Source organism: Sinocyclocheilus anshuiensis, unplaced genomic scaffold (assembly GCF_001515605.1).
Source record: "Sinocyclocheilus anshuiensis isolate Anshui unplaced genomic scaffold, SAMN03320099.WGS_v1.1 scaffold75, whole genome shotgun sequence".
Lineage (NCBI taxonomy): Eukaryota > Metazoa > Chordata > Actinopteri > Cypriniformes > Cyprinidae > Sinocyclocheilus > Sinocyclocheilus anshuiensis.
Window position 1 is genome coordinate 794642 of NW_015549634.1, and position 19017 is coordinate 813658.

Here is a 19017-nt window from a genome sequence, read left to right on the forward strand (position 1 = left end):
ATAATTCAGAAAATACTTTGAACAGCCAGAAAACAATATATTTTCATAATTTTGGGGGGAATAAAATGTATATAATCAAGCAAATTATATATGAACATTAAATCCCTCTGATGTAAAAACCTTCAGAATATAGACAGGGATAAAAATGTAAAGTTTGGTGTGTACTGAAGTGGAGATTTATGGCTTTATTAATGAGAAAAAACTCATTTTGAGAAAACGGCCTTTAAAAATATGTATTGTAATTGAAATCTATTGACACAAATAGATAAAGTGCTATAAAAGAAACACTTAACAGTGTCTTTTGGATGTTTTCTTTCCACTAGTCTGAAAAAACACTTTATGAAAAGCCAAAAAGCCCAAAATCTCAAAACTGACAGGCGCATGAAAAAACTTTTGCCTGCAGTGTCTCCCCTTAAAAATATAAAAAATTGATTTGATTATTTTACCCAATATTTTTGTGCACCAGTGTTAATTTAGTGTAACAGAGCTACTATTATAGTTTTTATAAATATTTTGAATTTGTTTTTATTTGTATGTTTTTCATTTTTGTTAAAGTTTAAGTTATTTAATTGTGTTTTTGCCATTTTTATTATTTTTATATATATGTCAATATGGTTTTTAAAATTAATTTTATTTCGGTTTTAGTTTTAGCTATTTTAGTCCATCAAGTTAAACTTTAGTCCATCAAGTATGGACTAAATAAGTATCCTTATTTTAGTTCCACTGAGATAATATTATAGTTTTTATTAATATATTTGTATCAGTTTTTATTTGTATATTTTCCATTTTCATTTCAATTTTAGTTGTAATCATTTTGTTGTTTTTGTCATTTTTATTTTTTGAAATATATGTCTATATCAACTTTAATATTTTTTTTTCAGTTTTAGTTTTAGCTATTTTAGTACATCAAGTTAAACTAAATTAAAAAAAGTAAAAAAAAAAAGTTAAATTTTATTTCATTTAACATTTATTTAAAGTGATCTTTTTTTTTAAATGCTTTTAGTTCTAGTTAACTACAGTATAATTCCCCTGGTGTGCACTGTGTATATTTATGCCTTTAAACCAGCAGCTGACTAGGTTTATTTAACATTTATTAATATTTTGCATGAAGAATTCAGTATGCAGAACCAAAACTAGAATGACAGAAAGAAAAATGATCAAATCAAACCTCTAAATGCGTAACTGAAGGTCAGAAATCTCAGACACCAGAAGGTCGGGTACAAATTCTATTGCAGCAAAAGAAAGGCACAGCCGAGGTAAATATCATAGTGAAGAAATGCAGAGATCTCTGGCACATCTCTCCATAAAACTCAAGACATATGGTATTTACATTGACGTTGCCCCATAATTTCACAGACGTCAGAGCTGAACGAGCTGCAGGCCGGTCTAGACTTCATCATTACTCTCTCTCTGGATTCCTCTGATACAGGTGTGGAGCATTAAAGCGCCGTACAGCTGCAAAACTACAGGATATTTCAAGGGTTTTGCCATACGTTATGATTATTAGTCTTCTTTCAGGCTGCATTATGGCATCACCAAACTCGCATCTAACAAACCCTTTCATAAGTCTTGTTCCGCTCTGTATTTCCCCATGTTTCTTCATCGCTCTTGTGTGAATCTGTTATAAAGCACTCGTGTCCTACATGCAAACATCTATCGCAGGATAAACAACACAAGATGACACCTTTCTACCACTTCTACTATTTCATATCACTTGCATCATTGTCCAAATGAAGGTCCATGGGACAGTGAGACATGGATTCTTATTAAATAATTAATGCACAGAGGCTTTCTGTGACGGTTTAGTGTCGTTTAGAAATAGTGCAAGTGCTGAAGCAACAATCTTTTTGAAAGTTTTGAACAAACCACCAAGTTTTTAAGGAGGTAGTTTCACGGAAGTCTTTGAATTATAGCACAGCACATGAATATGGTGATCGTTCAATATTAAAACCTTTTTTATTTTATTAGCTGAAATTAGTCTCCTCTGCTCACCAAGGCTGCATTTCATTGATGAAAAATACTGTAAAATTGTGAAATATTAGTACAATTCAAAACAGCTGTTTTCTATGTGAATATCTGCTAAACTGTAATTTATTCCTGTGATGCAGCGCTGAATTTTAGCATCATTACTCCAGTCTTCAGTGTCACATGATCTTCAGAAATCATTCTAATATGCTGATTTGATGCTCGAGAAACATTTCTGATTATTATCAGTCTTGAAAACAGTTGTGCTGCCCTATATTTTTGTGGAAACCGTGATGCATTTTATTTTTCAGGATTCACAGATGAATAGAAAGCTCAAAAGAACAGTATTTCTTTGAAATGGAGATCTTTTGTAACATTAGAAAAGTCTTTAATGTCACTTTTGATCAATTTAATGCAGCCGTGACTTGGTATAAAGTATAAATCTCTTAAAAAAAAAAAAATGTACAGACCCCAGACGTTTAAAAGGTTGTGCATACAGTATATTAAAATACTATGGTATTTGCATCACTGTACCATGGTATCAAACAAACTTACTAAACATAACCAGGCATGCGGTTCACGATCTGTCAGGCCAGTGAAAGATCTTTTGATTTTCTCTATTGGCTTCACAGAGTTTTTGGACCGGACGTAACCTGTGAAAGCAGATGCTCTGCAGAAGTGGAACAGAATTTACGGCACCATCGAGATGCTTTTACAGTAAAAGTGATTCCATGACAGCTTCTAAAGTTCCTGCTTCAGCAGCTTTTGAGTTCAGCGCTTCAATAATGTGCATTTAAATTCACAGAGAGGCTCTCAGACCAGGGCTGGATTGGTAATCGGGCATACCGGGCATTTTACCGGTGGGCCGACGAATTTAAGGGGCCGACAGAATGTTTTTTTTGCCGAAAACCATTACGCAAGGACAGCGAGCAGCCAGTGGCCCATTGGTTTGTCTCCTGTACTGACAGCGTAAACATCCAATCACAATGCGCTATAGACGGAGCGATGAAGAATTTTGCTCCGCCTATATAAAGATCGCATCACCCCAACTTCTTCCTAGTCGGCTTTTCCCATGTTTTCACAGGAGATTTATCATATGTCAGGAAAGATGTCAGAATGTGACACAGACTGATGAAATGCCCACAATTCAGAGTCTAAGCTAAGATGTATATCATACACGGTGAAAAAAATGGTTATTGATGTATAGGTCAGAATAAACAGTCACATCCTTCATGCAGTAACTCTCAGATACGTCTAAGTCATATTTAATCGTTAAGCCAAACGATTAAGTTAGGTTAAATGGAAATCACGATATGGAAAATTTAATTGAGAAGTATTTTAAGTACTTTATATATCTTATTTTATATTTTAAAATTATTATACAATAATAGTAAAAGTAATAGTAATTTTTTTAATATTAATAATTAATAATATATAATTAATAATTTTGTTCTTAAATACTTTTATTTTTATTTAGTAATAGTTATTATACTGATTTTTATTTATTATTTATAATAATACATTAAATTTTTATTTATTTATTTATCTCATTATATTATATTATTTATTTATTTATTATTACTATTACTTTTATTATTAAGTCACATTGCTGTATTATAATTAACATTTTTGTCCGAATTGTGCAGCCGTAAAAACACAGAAAACATGGAGCTTTTTAAAAATCAGAATCACAATTTTAATATTTAATAAAAAAAAAAAAAATTAAAAAAAAAATTGCAATTTGATTTTTCATAACCTCTGCTTTACCTTCATTGTGGAGGTCATCTCGCCTCTGATCCTTGTCCCTTTTGATGGCCGACCTTCGGTAGACCACATGGACACGACCTTTGACCTCCACCTCCTGCTGGCCTTTCTCCAGCGGCTCGATGAAGAACTCTTCATCATCAGTGCGAATCAAGCCTGCCTGAAACCACACAGAGATCCATCAGACAAACACAGACGATCAGAAACAAAGCATGTTAAATGAGCATTAGCTTTGACATGGTTTAATCACCAAGAGCCACTGAGATTCAATGTCAGGAAGCAGGACAGTCTTAACTCAATTTATGAACGAGAGCAGGACAGAAATGATTACCGTCCCATCTGTCACTCTCTGAGGCTGTGGGATTGTTCAGCGAGGAAACGGAGGACAGGGAATGATGGGAAAGAAAAGCACTGATGTTGCAGAAGCGTCTGCTGTAACCATTGACTGATATTTGAGCTGTTAGACTGTTCTTCTACGGCACCACAAACCCCAATAACAACAGACACCGTTAAAGACTCCTTCACTTCAGAGAAACAACATCCAAACAGCTGTCGCTTTAATAAAAGCCCCGTCACATCAACTAAGCCAATATGACACTCTGGTTTTACAGTTTCTGACGAGAACATAAGCGCTGCTTGCCTGAGCAAACCACGACGAGGGTGTTCCGAGCGGTTGCTAGGGTCTTTAGGATGGTTGCTAGGGTGTTCTGGGTGGTTGTATCATAGATCTGCGTCTTTAATCAAAATTGAAACTGAAATCGTGATATGGAAAAATTAAAATGAAGAAATTAAGATTAGTATTGTAATTGTAATGTATTGATATTGTAAAAAACATTATTATTATTAAATAAGCAAAGCAAAAATCACTTATTATTATTAAACAAGCAAAGCAAAACCTGGACATTTAAAAAAAAAAATCACAATCTTAATCAGAAAATTCACAATAAGATTTTACACATCTCCACATAAATTGAGATATTGTGGTCAGGAATGAGTTACAATGCAAAGCTAAATGTTTCGAGTTAGGGGTTCCAAAAAAAATCTAACCAAGCCAAAACCAACAAACAGTGACACCAGTAACAAAAAACGACTTCTGGTAAAAACTCAGCTGAACACTTGTACGAGTACAGTGCCTTTCCTTTTTGTTTTTAAAATACCATCAAACTGTCATTTCAGGCTGAACGTAGCCAAAAAAGGCCAAGAAACAGCAACAAGAAAAGCATCCGCTAGCTTTTTTTTGCAGGAATGCTATAAATACACTTTCAGCAATCCAGACCATAATGGACTGCGTTTAGCCTGCACTTGACCAACAGGACAAACTCCTCCTACCTGTGACTTCAAACTTTATATATTTGTATATAAGCTTAACGTCAGCAGAGAACGAAAGATGCTCGATGATAGGTATATGACGAGCTCCTGTGGCTCAGTGGTAGAGCATTGCGTTAGCAGCGCAAAAGGTCGTGGGTTCGATTCCCCTGGAACACAAATACTGATAAAAAATGTATAGCCTGAATGCACTGTAAGTTGCTTTGGATAAAAGTGTCTGCTAAATGCATAAATTAAATTAAATAGGTGTTAGAAGGGGGTTGAAATTGTTCAGAAGTCAGAAAATGCCAAGAGCCGAGGCTAAAGCTCTTCTTCTGCGGCTCACGCAGCTCTCATGGAGTGGAAATTGAATTCATGTGTTTGGACAGATGTTTGCTCAGTGGATGGAGCTCTCACCTGAACAAAGGCAGAAGGAAGCACTTTCATCTGGAACACAAAGACCGTATGTGGGCCATAATGAAGGCCAGGAAACACAAAGCCCAAACGGTCATTATTTTTAATTATTGTAATCTTTGCTGCTGTTACGGCTCTTTCTCCAGAGGAACAGCGGACTCAAGCCAAGTTCTGTGGGATTTGACATCAGCAAAGCATTCGGATTTGGTTGAAGGATGTGGGATTTAGTCAAATGTCAACTTACACATAAGATTCTCAAAAAAGAGTGAAAGATGAAGGACTCTTTTCAAACCAGACAGTAAACGATCACCCAAAACACCCTGGCAAGCATCCTGAAAACCACAGCAGTGAGTTTTGCATGAAAAAACATCACTTAAATTTACTTCAGAACATGAAAATATCTAGTTAAGGCATGCAGAATCTCACAAGTTCAAGTTCAGATTTTGAGGTCACCACTTGTCCATCATTTTCCATCTCCTGTGCACCTATGTGACCGAGTCCTTCTTGACAATATGACTGAAAAAGCAAACTTGACACCTCTTTAAGCACGAATATACACTAAATTCCACATATCAGCTCCACTGTCTTTGAAGCTGGATATTTATAATATAGCGAGACCATACCATACATACCATACTATACCGTCCAGCCCCATACAGCCGCGAGCATTTCACACATGCAAGCTAGAAGAATCACACATGAGCAAAACGGCTGAGTAAAAATTACGCTCTGAAGGAACAGGTTTAACTCTGACAGTCAGTCTTCGGGTACATGAACATGCATTTAGGAGTTAGATAGTAAATTGAGCTAATTTACACTGCAAAGGCAGCACAGAAGCACTTCTGAAGTGGAATTTATACTGTTTAATGTTGCTCAGAGGTGGCATAAATGCATTTTCTCAACAGGTTGCTGATGTGGGTCTAAGCAGGCTTAATTTAGTCTAGCTTTTATGCAGCATTGTGCCTTTACACTGAATTTTGAGCAGGCACAGAGCAGCCTTAACTTGGTTTTGTAAAGACACCTTAGATTTAAATATATGTTTGCAAACAGCAGGTTTTGTGTAAATGTAGGAATTAAATGCTATTAAGAGCTTTTTCTCCACAACACTGTCTAAAAGTGTAAAAACAGCTAAAGAAGATCAAATTGGAGCAAAAATGAAACAATTAATAACAATTCAGTATGCAAATGGAGGTAAAAAAAACAGACCAATTGGAATTGAGTATTCAAATATTTCATCATCACTGTCGCATTCTGAAAGAATTCTGTCATTGTGAGTCAAAGGGAGGTTTCTTAAAAAGGAAGTTTCTTAAAAAGTATAATGTGTACAACAACCAGAAATAGATGCACGTCAAAGACTGAAATTATCCGCAATATAAAGTTTAAATGGAGCGTGTAAGTAAAGTGTTTTCAGCTGAATTAATTGCAAAAACGTGATAATTAGAGTTTAAAACAAACCCGAGGAGTATCTTGCAAGCACAATGAAAACAGCAATGCAAATACTGTGAAATAAATGACCAACACTTGTTATTTATAGACAAAACACTATATCTGGGGGATCTGAATCCGTTTCTCAGAGACGTGACTTACTGAAGAAGAAGGTGCAATACTGTAAAACAGAACTGGTTTTTCCAAAAACTGCTCGACAAACAAAAAGACAAAGAAAAGGCAAGCGTCCAGTGGTGAGAAAAACCCCAAATCCTTCTTTATTGTCACACCACAGCAAAACATGCAATTTGAGGGAGATTGTTTGTCAACCTATAATTTGTAGTCAGGAGCTCGGCCTTCTGTTTGAAGTAAACAATACTGAAAGCCAAGCATTTGGACAATAATATGTTTCTATATATATTTTTGAAAGATATTAATACTTTTATTCAGCAAGGGTGCATTAAATTGATCAAAGTGACAGTAAAGACATTTGGGTCATTCCGTGTCAACTCAACCAGAGGTCCCCGGCTCAAATTTTTGAATTTGCTAATATTTTTCTAAAGAAAGATAAACATGTATAGTGATGAAAGCCCAAATATTAAATGTCATGGATGAATATTTACTGAGTAATCCACTATTTTGTAGAGGGGGGTCAAAATGGCAATTTTCACCTGAGATTCAGAGCCAAATTACAGGGGGTTAAAAATGACTTCAGAAAGATGGCAGCATCATTATGTTACTTTTACACAGAGAGTGGTAGGTCTATTAGTAAAATGTTGACTTTGGCAATATTTGTTGCATTATGTGCCAATGGTGACCATTCAAAAATGGGGAAAGAGCACTTTTCAAGTTTTTTTCTCCAAAGTTTGCAGGCCTGTAACTCAAAAAATATTAAAGATATCTTAATGCTCTTTTAGATATTGGGTCTTAACAAACTTCCCTGTTGGCATCGTCATTTGTAAGGCCCTATATTGTTCGGTTCCAGAGATATTGGAATTTCAATATGGCTCCAGGAATAAATCATTAAATTGTACACATTTTCAGTGGTCAAAAACCAAATGTTTTTGTAATGTTACAAAAGGCTTATATTTCAAATAAATGCTTGTCTTTTCAACTTTCTATTCATCAAATAATTCTTAAGAATAAAACATATCAGTTTCCACAAAAATATTTGGCAGAACTGTTTTCAACATCGATAATAATCAGTTTCTTGAGCATCAATCAATCATTCTAATATGAATGATTTCTGAAGGATCATGTGACACTGAAGACTGGAGTAATGATGCTGAAAATACAGCTTTGATCACAGGAATAAATTACATTTTACAATATATTCACATAGAGAACAGTTATTTGAAATTGTAATAATTTTTCACAATTTTTTACTGTATTTTTAATCAAATAAACGCAGCCGTGTTGAGCAGAAGAGACTTTAACAATATTTTTATTTGCATGGACGTGACATCCGGACAATGATACGTTTGAAATCTGCATACAAGGACAAAATGTTAAGGTTAGGGGTTTATTTAAATCACTAATAGTAATCAATCAGTAATAATTAGCTATAGTGTCATATGTGACCCTGGAGCATAAAACAAGTCATAAGTAGCACAGGTATATTTTTGTAGCAATGGCCAACAATAGATGGGTCAGAATTATTGATTTTTCTTTTATGCCAAAAATCATTAGGATAATAAGTAAAGATCATGTTCCATGAAGATATTTTGTAAATTTCCTACCGGTATAAATATATAAAAACTAAATTTTTGATTAGTAATATGCATTGCTAAGAACTTTAAAGGCGATTTTCTCAATATTTAGATTTTTTTTTTTTTTTGCACCCTCAGATTCCAGATTTTCAAATAGTTGTATCTCAGCCAAATATCCTTCCTATCCGTCCTATCCTAACAAACCATACATCAATGGAAACCTTATTTATTCAGCTTTTTCAAAAAATTGACCCTTATGACTGGTTTTGTGGTCCAGGGTCACATATTTGCAAAGCTGTAACCAAACTTTCAGAACATTATGCACATTCCCTCTAAATCCAGCATGAACCTGTAGTCAGTGTCAATTGACAGGAGCGCGTGCGTGACACTTTCTAAAGGAATATTGTGATCCGGCATACAGAGCAGCATCAGCTGTCATTGCAGACGGAAAACATCACATCACATCACGCAGAGAGATTCACACTAATTAACGCAGATCACAGCAAGCGCTGACGGACACGGACATAATGCTCTCACACCACGACTTCATCTTTCGTAATCCCATCCATCAACACACCAGGAGTAACTACACATCACCACAGCGCTCTCTACACTCCTCAAAATAAACAGGCTTCATATCTGGTGTAATATCAGCCTTCACACGGGGCTCCGGTTTACAGGAATAGCTTCTGTCATCATTTACTCACTCTCATGCCGTTCCAAACCCGTATGACTTACGACATCAAGGTGAACAAACGATGACAGAATTTTTATTTTTGATTGAGCTATTTTTGTAATTACTCCATTGGGGTCTGGAATTTTAAAAAAATCTTGTGCATCAGTTTTCCCGGCAGGTCACGTGTCTATGATGGAAACACAAATAGTCGCTTCTTGATACGGTTAATACTCCTGTTTTCAGTGCACATACAGTACATTCATTCACGAAATTAGACCTTATGTCATCGCTGCTACATCCACATTCACTACAGTACACACTCATAAATGTAAGAACGTAACACTTTTAGCAGGATTTTTTTTCTAACTTGTGCTTAGACAAGTTAGAATAACCCACTTTTTCCAGTTTACACTCTTTCAGAAAGCAAGTATTAGTTACCAACTTGACCAACGGATAACTTATAATACCGCTCCACTGTTTCTAATCGTCGTTAGTCGAGAAATGTTGTCTGTATGTGTTTTTTTCAGATTTCTTCAGCTTCCCACGTGTAAACAAAAACAGTGCGAACTGTGGTGTTTGGTTCACAAACAAATGATTCTTATGAGCCGATTCAAAAGAATTCACGACACAGGAAAGAGTTCGCTCGTGAGTTAGCGGGTTGAATCAGATTCACTCGGTGAATCGTTATGAGCAGTTCCTAACTGACTCCCTGAACTAAACCGCGAGTCACTTTTCGGTTATTTCCGATTCGAAATGAACCGGAAACTGTTATTATGACGCTTAGGTTCATGAGTCATTTTCCTTCTTTATTATTAAATCACTTACAATTTTACAACAATAGCCAGGTGGTATATAAAGACAATTTTAAGGAAGAAGAGAATAAAAATGAACACAATTAATTAAAACAACAAATAAAGAATAAAATTACCAAAAAAAAAAAAAAAAACAGATTAGGAATAGTTTTTAGGCATTTCTGAACCTCTGATTTCAAAATTTAAAATAGTGGTTTATCCCTAGACACAAGTCTGTTCACTGATTGATTGTTCAAATGACGACCTGTAAATCAAAATGTCTGATTCACGAACAAATCATTCTTATGAACCATTTTTTAATGAGTCAGTCAAAAGAGTTCACAAGCAGCTTCGAATTTACTCGTGAGTTAGCAGGTTGAATCATATCTAAACTGTTTGATCAGATTCACTCAATGAATAGTTCTGAGCAGTTCACAGCAGACTCCCTCACTAATGCCTGGTTCAGACTACACGATTTTAGCCCAGTTTTGCCACGATTTGCTTGACGTAGGGTGTCGTGGGGATTCGTAAACGACAATGGGCGTCGGGACGCAAGATTCCATCGTGTCAGCTCGTGTAGTGTGTCATAGTTGACGACAATTCTGCGTCTGCGATGCTTCATGACATCACGACAGAAAGACTAGCATGTTTGATTTTTTTTCCATCGTCCACGATGAGTTCCGTCACATTGGTGACGTTGACCAAAGCGGAAGCGCTTCAGCAATGTTTACACTCTTGTTCTCGGAAGTCGGTCGCTAGTTCCGCCTTCTCGATGACATCACGCGCGTCGTTAAAGACGGCACGCGATGAATGGTCGGGAAGCAACGTGTAGTCTGACTATATATATAAATTTTATTTAATTGTTTCTCTTTTGTTATATTTTATATATATTTTTAAATATTCTACATTTTTATTAATTTTTTTTTTCTCTTTTGTCTGGAGCCTTGTATGGTTTACTGTAAATAAATAACCTTTCATCAGAAATGCAAGATAATGAAGGCTGGCTCCTTCTTGTCAGTGCTGAATTTTAAAAACAAGACATCTCGCTTCTGTGAGGACCGTGTAAACATAAGTGCAAGCTAGTGACGGCACGTCCAGATTTCCCAGAATTCAGGGAGGTCCGAATGAATCTAGCAACCGCAAAGATCTTGGACGCAGAGATAGAACAGATACGCTTTCACAGCATTCCATATCGCCACGCATATCCTAAACTGGATTTGCTGTGGGTTTACCATGGAGACAAGCTAAAGTTAGACATGGAAATAGTCCAGAGATTCAGGCGACGGCTCAACTGACAGCTGTCACATTTGGTGTTACACACATGCACAGGAAACTTTTAAAACATGCACGCTCTGTGCATTTGGGTGAGCATTCATTACTGTCTGCATGTTGATTTATTCAGTGAACCGTATGAATCTGCAGCCTGCAGTTTGTAGGGTGGGGGACGCTCTTCGACACGCAGACCCTGCAAGCCAAGACGTGCCGGTGTTGATGTTGGCGCGCTCTCAATCACATGCTCGGCAGCTGATCTGTCTTTACCGTGACTGGCGTGCTTCCTCTCCCGCCTGATCCGTGCCATACCAATGACCTCATAGGTTTGAAGGAGACACCCTGCTATTCATAAAACCTTGAGGATGTGCTTTCAAATGCGCCGCATTACAGCAGCGATTACAGTTATCACAGCTGAGAGCAGCTGTCTGTGCATTTCTGCAGGGTGCGTTTAGGAGCACATGGACCTCCATCAGCGACTGTGTGTCCGATAACTCGCTGGTTGGAGGCAGATAAAGCAGATCTTTCAAATGACATCCTCTGCATTGCATAAGAGCTCTAATGTATGGGCTTTTTGTGTCAATCGATGCGCTCTATCAATATTGTCATATTCACTGGATCCTGTACAGTCAGCTAGAATGAGGTTGGGTTTGACAGACTGTGGATAAGAGCAACCGAGCGGATCGATATTGGCTTGTTAACATGTCACGCAGTGCAGTTGTCAGAAACAATCAGAAACAATTGCATTTGCAATGCAAGGCCTGAAACAGACCGCAGTTACTGCCACAGCAACGCGTTAATACTGCTTCAAACAAGCTTGTATTGCAAAAGGTTGCCATAAATTGGCCTACAGTGCTTTTAACAGTACTTTCTTCTGAATTTAGCATGCAGTGCACAGTACAAGTAGCCTCAGCACCAAAACTCTACATGCAGTGCTACTAACTGACATAAATATGCATCATTTGAATGCTGCAGATGGGAGATGTGTGATAAAGTTACATGTGAGTGCCATAGAGCGGTTATCCATTCACAAAACATCATAAACAACCACATTTTATGTTTGCAACTCATTATTCTTTGACGTAACTGTGGACGTTATTCTTTAATCAGAAGCATTTTCATGTATCTTGCATTTGAGGCCTAATATATACAGAAAAGTATGTGAAATACAAATGCATCTAGCTTTGCGACAACAATTTTGTGTCGGTGCATACTGAAATGTCAGACTGCAAGTCATAAAGCAACAAAAGCATTACAGTGTCTTTCTGCCAGCCTGTTACTGCCACAGCAATGCATTATGTTGCTTTATACAAGCCTATATAAATTCTGCTGAATTTAGCATGCAGTGTGCAGTATGAATAGCCTCAGAACCAAAACTCTACATGCATGGTCTGAAATGAATATGCATCATTTGCATGCTGACTTCAGAGAGACGTTTGGACCACCTCACATGTGAGCCATAGAGCGGTTATCCATGCACAGAATGTCAGAAACAACCAGATTTTATGTTTGCAACTAAGGTGGCATTTTTCTTTAATCAGATGTAATTTAATGCATCTTGCATTTGCAATGTAAGGCCTAAAATATACAGAAAACCATGTGAAACCTAAATGCATCTAGCTATGCGACATTGATTTCGTGTTGCTGCATTCTGAAACATGTCAGACTGCAAGTCATAAAGCAACAATAGCATAACGTTGCATTCTCAGCTTTGTCGATATAGTGTGCATTAGCATGCATTTTAATCTGTTTTCTCTTTCAGTTCAACTACTGACATGGTGAAGCAACAGAAGAGAATCTTACTGAGCAAGTTAGTTAAAGTTAGTTAAATTGTTGACCTGTTTGAATCGCACACACATTTGAAGGAAACTCTATCGGCAACGCATTATTTTATGTTGCATCATACAAGCCTATATTGCAGAAGTTTGCTTTTCACCATATCTTCTACTGAATTTCGCACTTCGCTCTACTTGCAGTGCTGCTAACACAATCTGAAATAAATATGTGTTGCTTGCATGCTGCAGACACAAGATGTGTGAGAAAGACTTCAGAGAGACATTTGGACCACCTCACACATGAGTCTGTCAGAGTTTCAGCTTTTATGATCATGTCTGGTACGCTTCAGAGATTCAATGCCACCATAAATGTTGTCTGTTTACATATTCATCAGAAGTGCTTCTGTCCTTAAGTCTTCATTACTGTGGTGCGCGGGTGGTTCGTTTACCTCCTGTATTGGGGTCTCAATGCAAGTGCAACTCACAAACAGCTTGACATTACCATTGCAGCTGCTAAATGAGACTATAATTATATTTCATCCTTGTTTAGATCAGTTGTTGCAATGGTGTCAATATGCAGTGAGCACACTGTGTGCCAAAACTGACACATTTCAGAGTACAAGATGCTGAGTTTAGTAAACAACTGGTTGTATTCAGTCATTTTAATTTCTGCAATCTTCCCACAGTGGGTCTCTGAAGGTTTAAGGTCCAATAAAGAATGAGGAAACTCTCATTTTGTTGGGTTTCTCATCAATAGAAACATGATTTGCAGGAACTGAATGTAATCGAGTCTTTTTAGGATGAAATTGCTAAATATCACCACCTTGTTAATCAATGAAACAAATTAAGAGTTTCAAACTTTGCTGATGCACTATAATCAAAAAAGCCTGTGCTAAATTTAGAATGAAATACTAGTGTACTGCTTACCGTGCAAGTATGCTACATTGTCACACGACCTTATTATGTGTGCTTGTTTGATTCCATTTATTTCATTACAAATAGTTCAAATGCATTTCTGGCTTAAAAATGTCAGCAAATCTAAATTGTTAAAATATAACAAAGATCACAGTTTTAATGCAACTTCCAGTTCATTAATTATGTAAAGTGCTTTGCATTATGGGATACAGTTTCAATAGACTGCTGCATATGCACATAAAGACAAATATTGCAAGTTTTGCAGGTATAAAAATGTGCATACTATGCAAGGCATACTGTAGAAATAGTATAGCATACTAAGCCTCATTTTAACACACATTTCAAATCTGTTATTCTAAATGCATTGTCATGCTTCTTATAGCAGCTACACTCACACTGCTGAGATTCACAGGTTAAACTGACTGTCAACAGCTATTTTGCAGAGTAATCTTGAATATCTCAAGCAGGCACATCATAAACAAAAATGCATTTGCTCACTGATAATTGCAGTTTGCAAAACCATTAATGCTGCACAAATAAACACTTCTGCTGCAGGCCAGACAGCAGCAGCTGGAGTCTGTCACTTTCATTTTCCCGTCCCTTAACAATATTTTCTTGAACAGCACAGAATGGCTGTTGTGCTCGGTTCTCGCAGAGCTCTGCCGGGACAGCGGCGCAGGAGACAGCGCGGCCCTGACAGTGATTACCTAAGCGAGTAATCAATGTGGCCGTAATGAATGATCTCATTGTGTGCGCAAACGTGCTGGAGAAACAGAGGCGCTCTGTGCTGCCCCTCGCGGAAATCACTGCTGCTGATGGGAGTATTGAGTTGCACTGAAAAAGAAAAGCAATTTTGGCTGCCTCCTAAAGCTCTTTGATTAAACTAATAACAGTGGAGACTACAACACAGACGTCCTGTCAGAGAAGTGCTATGCGTGTGTCAAGCAGTCACAACAACAATGCACATGCATATACATATGGAAGCTCATTTATGCCATGGAATAAAATATTTTTGTTTCACAGTTTGAACTTTTGAAAAACTCTGAGTTTTTCGGAATTCTGGGTTTATAACTCGTAATTCTGACTTTTTAAGTTATAATTCAGAGTTTATATCTCACAATTCTGACATTTTATCTCACAGTTCTGAGTTTAAATCTCACAACTCTTTCTGACTTTTTTCTCTGAATTCTGAGTTTGCATCTCGTAATTTTGACTTTTTTCCACAGAATTCTAATTCTTGCAATTCTGTCATTTTTCTCCAGAACTCTGAGGTTACATCATGAAATTCTGACTTTTTTTTACTCTGAATTCAGGATTTCTCGCAATTGTGACATTTTAGCTTACAATTAAGAGTTTATATCTTGCAATTCTGACTTTTTTTCTCTGAATTCTGCTTTTACATCTCGCAATTTTGATGTTTATCTCCAGAATTATGGGTTTATATTTTGAAATTCTTACTTTTTTCTTAGATTTCTGAGTTTAGATCTCGTAATTCTGATGTTTTTCGCAGTTCTGGGTTTATAACTTGCAATTCTGACTTTTTAAGTTACAATTCAGAGTTTATATCTCACAATTCTGACATTTTATCTCACAGTTCTAAGTTTCTATCTCACAATTCTGACTTTTTTCTGTGAATTCTGAGTTTGCATCTCGTAATTTTGACTTTTTTTCCTCAGAATTCTAAGTTTACATCTCGCAATTCTGTCATTTTTCTCCAGAACTCTGAGGTTACATCATGAAATTCGGACTTTTTTTTTTACTCAGATTTGAGGATTTATTTCTCGCAATTCTGACATTTTAGCTTACAATTTAGAGTTTATATCTTGCAATTCTGACTTTTTTTCTCTGAATTCTGAGTTTACATCTCGCAATGGTGATGTTTTGTCTCCAGAATTCTGGGTTTATATTTTGAAATTCTGACTTTTTTTCTTGGAATTCTAAGTTTACATCTTGCACTTCTGTCTTATTCTCCAGAATTCTAAGTTTATATCTTGGAATACTGATTTTTTTCCCTCAGAATTCTGAGTTTACATCTCGCAAGTCTGACTTTTTTCTCTAAAAAAGCTTACATCTCACAATTTTTTTATTCCGAGGTAGAAACAAGTTTCCATATATACAAACACGTCACATAAGAGTGAGTTGCGAGACCCGCAGCTGCTTTCCAGTCTGTGCTTTGATTTGAGACTGAGGAATGCCCACTATCAAGGGTCTAATTACTCAGGTTTAAAGGGTCAGAAGGGTCAACTGAATCCATGCGTGTTTTAGGAAGATTTAGGACGGTTTGAGTGTGTGACCTGAACAAATCCTTGAGTTTCCATAAGAGAACAAAACAAGGCAGAACTCTTCTTGTTCTAGTTAGGACAGAATGTTGACTGTTGCACAGCCCTGATTATGTTTCAGCTGCCAAATTAATGAATCCTGTCATACTCTGGGTAAATTTGTGTACTGCGACCCCTGGATAAGGACTTAAGTGAAATAAGGACAAGTGAAAGTATGGTCAGAGCTGGTGGGCATGTGAATATTACGTAAGAATCTACAGCCATTTGACAGTTGAACATGTCCAGAGGGGAAGTGGATAATCAGTAAACTCAGATTAATACAACAGTTTGTGTCATTATAATGGATGCAACGCTGGCTGCATCCCGAAACCCGGTGAGCTGCAAACCTGGCATCTTCATGCAATATGAGCAGCACTTCAAAGCATTTGATGCCCCAAAACACTTTACAAATTTGAAGCCCTCCTATGCTGTGCATGCCCAAAAACTCTGTCTTATGTTTGGAGAGCAGCTATGATGGACAAAAAAAGCTACTATGCTTCTATGGTGGCCAAAAATTAAGGCAAGACAGTTTTTTCATGCACTGGTCAATTTTGAGATATTGGGCTATTTGTCTTTTCGTAATATGTTTCAGACTAGAGGAATATATATAGACCCAAAATGCACTCTTAAGTGTTTATTTTAATGCATTTATCTATTCATGTCTGTAGATTTCAATTACAATACAAATCTTTAAAAGTTTTTTTCTCCACTTCAGCAGCACTTACATACACTAAAATATAGGGTTTTATTCCTGTTTATATCCTGAAGGTTTTTACTGTGGGTTTGTTCATATTTCATTTGACCTGGTTTATGTAACATTTTACTTCTAAAAACATGGTAAAGATATATTTATCCTGGCTATTGACTATTTATGGGGTGATAAAAGGGAAATACAAAATCCCCTCTGTAAAAAACCTTGAGCCCTAATATGTCAACAGAATAAAACAAAAATTTTGAACCAGGCTTAAAATGTTAAGATTTGCTAATTAGATATGCAAATTAGTGCATATTTAATTTAAATGTTGCATGATTTGTGTATTTAAACATAACATTTCAACTGGGGCAGTATGGTGGGTGATTGATTGATTGATTGATTCTATTCACTTGGTGCACATCTATTTATGCACTAAATGCACTCTAGGTTTGCATTTCACCGATTGTTGAGAATGCACCATTTTTTGACAAAGCTGCACACACTTATGATGGCCAAGGTTGACATCTCACTGGGTTTTGAGACACAGCCAGTGTGAGCTGTTACTCACCAGTCCATCACAGTTACTGATGGCCACTGAGGCCCTCGGCATGTCCTTTACATCCCCGGTAAACATGCAGTCTCCCAGCATCCGCTCTTTGGCCTGTTCCTCAAAATCCTCCTGCCACTGAACAAAAGCTCCAGGGGCCACGAGTCTCCTGTTGGCCCTCAAGCGCAAGTGCAGCTCTTTTCCAAACACAGTGACGTTGAAAAACAGCTGTTGCCCATTCAGGGCCGTGGTGTGAGGCGTAACGGGGGCGTCGCGAGGGACCCGTTTCCGGCCGGTTGGTGATGCTCTCGCGGAAAGCACGTGAGAAACGAACCGGCCGCGAGCGTCAGTGCTGAACGGGACAATCAGACCGAATTCAATATATATACTGTATATATATACATAAATATATAAGCTATATAAGGCCATATGTATATAATGCAATATGCAATATATATAATGCAATATGCATGCACAATAATTATTACTTTTTATAATATTTATGTATTAAAGTATGAATATTAAAACTTATGAAGTTAACTGTTCATAGACATATGAATGGACATGCATGCAAAAATTCGCATTCACTCAGTAGCCTATTTGCAGCAGAAACAATTTTGGCGACTTGATCTCGAGTTAATTCTATTGGAGTGTTTTTAACCCGTTCTTTCTTGCTAAAAGTTCGTGAAGTATTTACTGTTCACACTAAAAACAAAGATAAACTCATACAAACCAGCTTCTCTTACCATGAGATTTTGCAGCATGTCTATAGTCCATAAATAAGAGGTTTATCGTACAGTACATGAATAGATAAATATAATCCATAGCTGTGGCGGTGAGAGCCAATGCACGAGACTTTTCTTCTGGAAGTACACTGGAAACTTTCCTCCTGGACGCGGTTCATGAGGAACGGTGTGTTGCAGAAAGTTGCGCGGAACTGCGGAGCATTGCGAGCGTCTCTCAAACTCCAGACTGACGGACACCGAGAGTTTCTGCAGAGTTCTGATGGACTGAAGTGGACTGGACTCAGATGGGACAACCCATCACTGAGAGCTCATGACGACAGCTCGAGCAGAGGGAAGGAAGAGGAGACCGCCTGAAGCTCCACACGTGGAAAAATGGGTCATAAATGGTTAAACGTGCTTTTAATCAGAGGGAATGCAATGGTTAAAAGAAGTTCAATGCATTGGAAAGTCTCTGTGGCGCTTTTGTTAGACACGTTCACGCATTTATACTTTAAAAACACACTGGTGGAAAAAAAGGCTAAATTTGAAAAAGTCATTTAAAGGGATAGTTCAACTAAAAACGAAAATTCTGTCATCATTTATGCACCCTTAGTTTCCATAAAAGCAGTCGTCAAAACAGTCCATATGACTTATGCACTGCGTTCCACGTCACAGATTTTGAAATGCAATATTTGTATGTAGGCCTATGTAGCCTATATATATAT

The 19017-nt window shown here is 37.0% G+C and overlaps 1 protein-coding gene across 1 annotated transcript in view; it reads right to left on the reverse strand.

Moving 5' to 3' along the window:
* Positions 1–19017, reverse strand: part of LOC107659651 (A disintegrin and metalloproteinase with thrombospondin motifs 14-like) — a 70603-nt gene that overhangs the window by 42649 nt on the left and 8937 nt on the right. The window contains exons 3-4 of the mRNA XM_016448663.1: positions 17589–17955; positions 3733–3889 (exon numbers count right to left, since the gene is read on the reverse strand). Coding sequence (XP_016304149.1) covers positions 3733–3889; positions 17589–17955 — 524 coding nt within the window. The remainder of the gene's footprint in view (positions 1–3732; positions 3890–17588; positions 17956–19017) is intronic.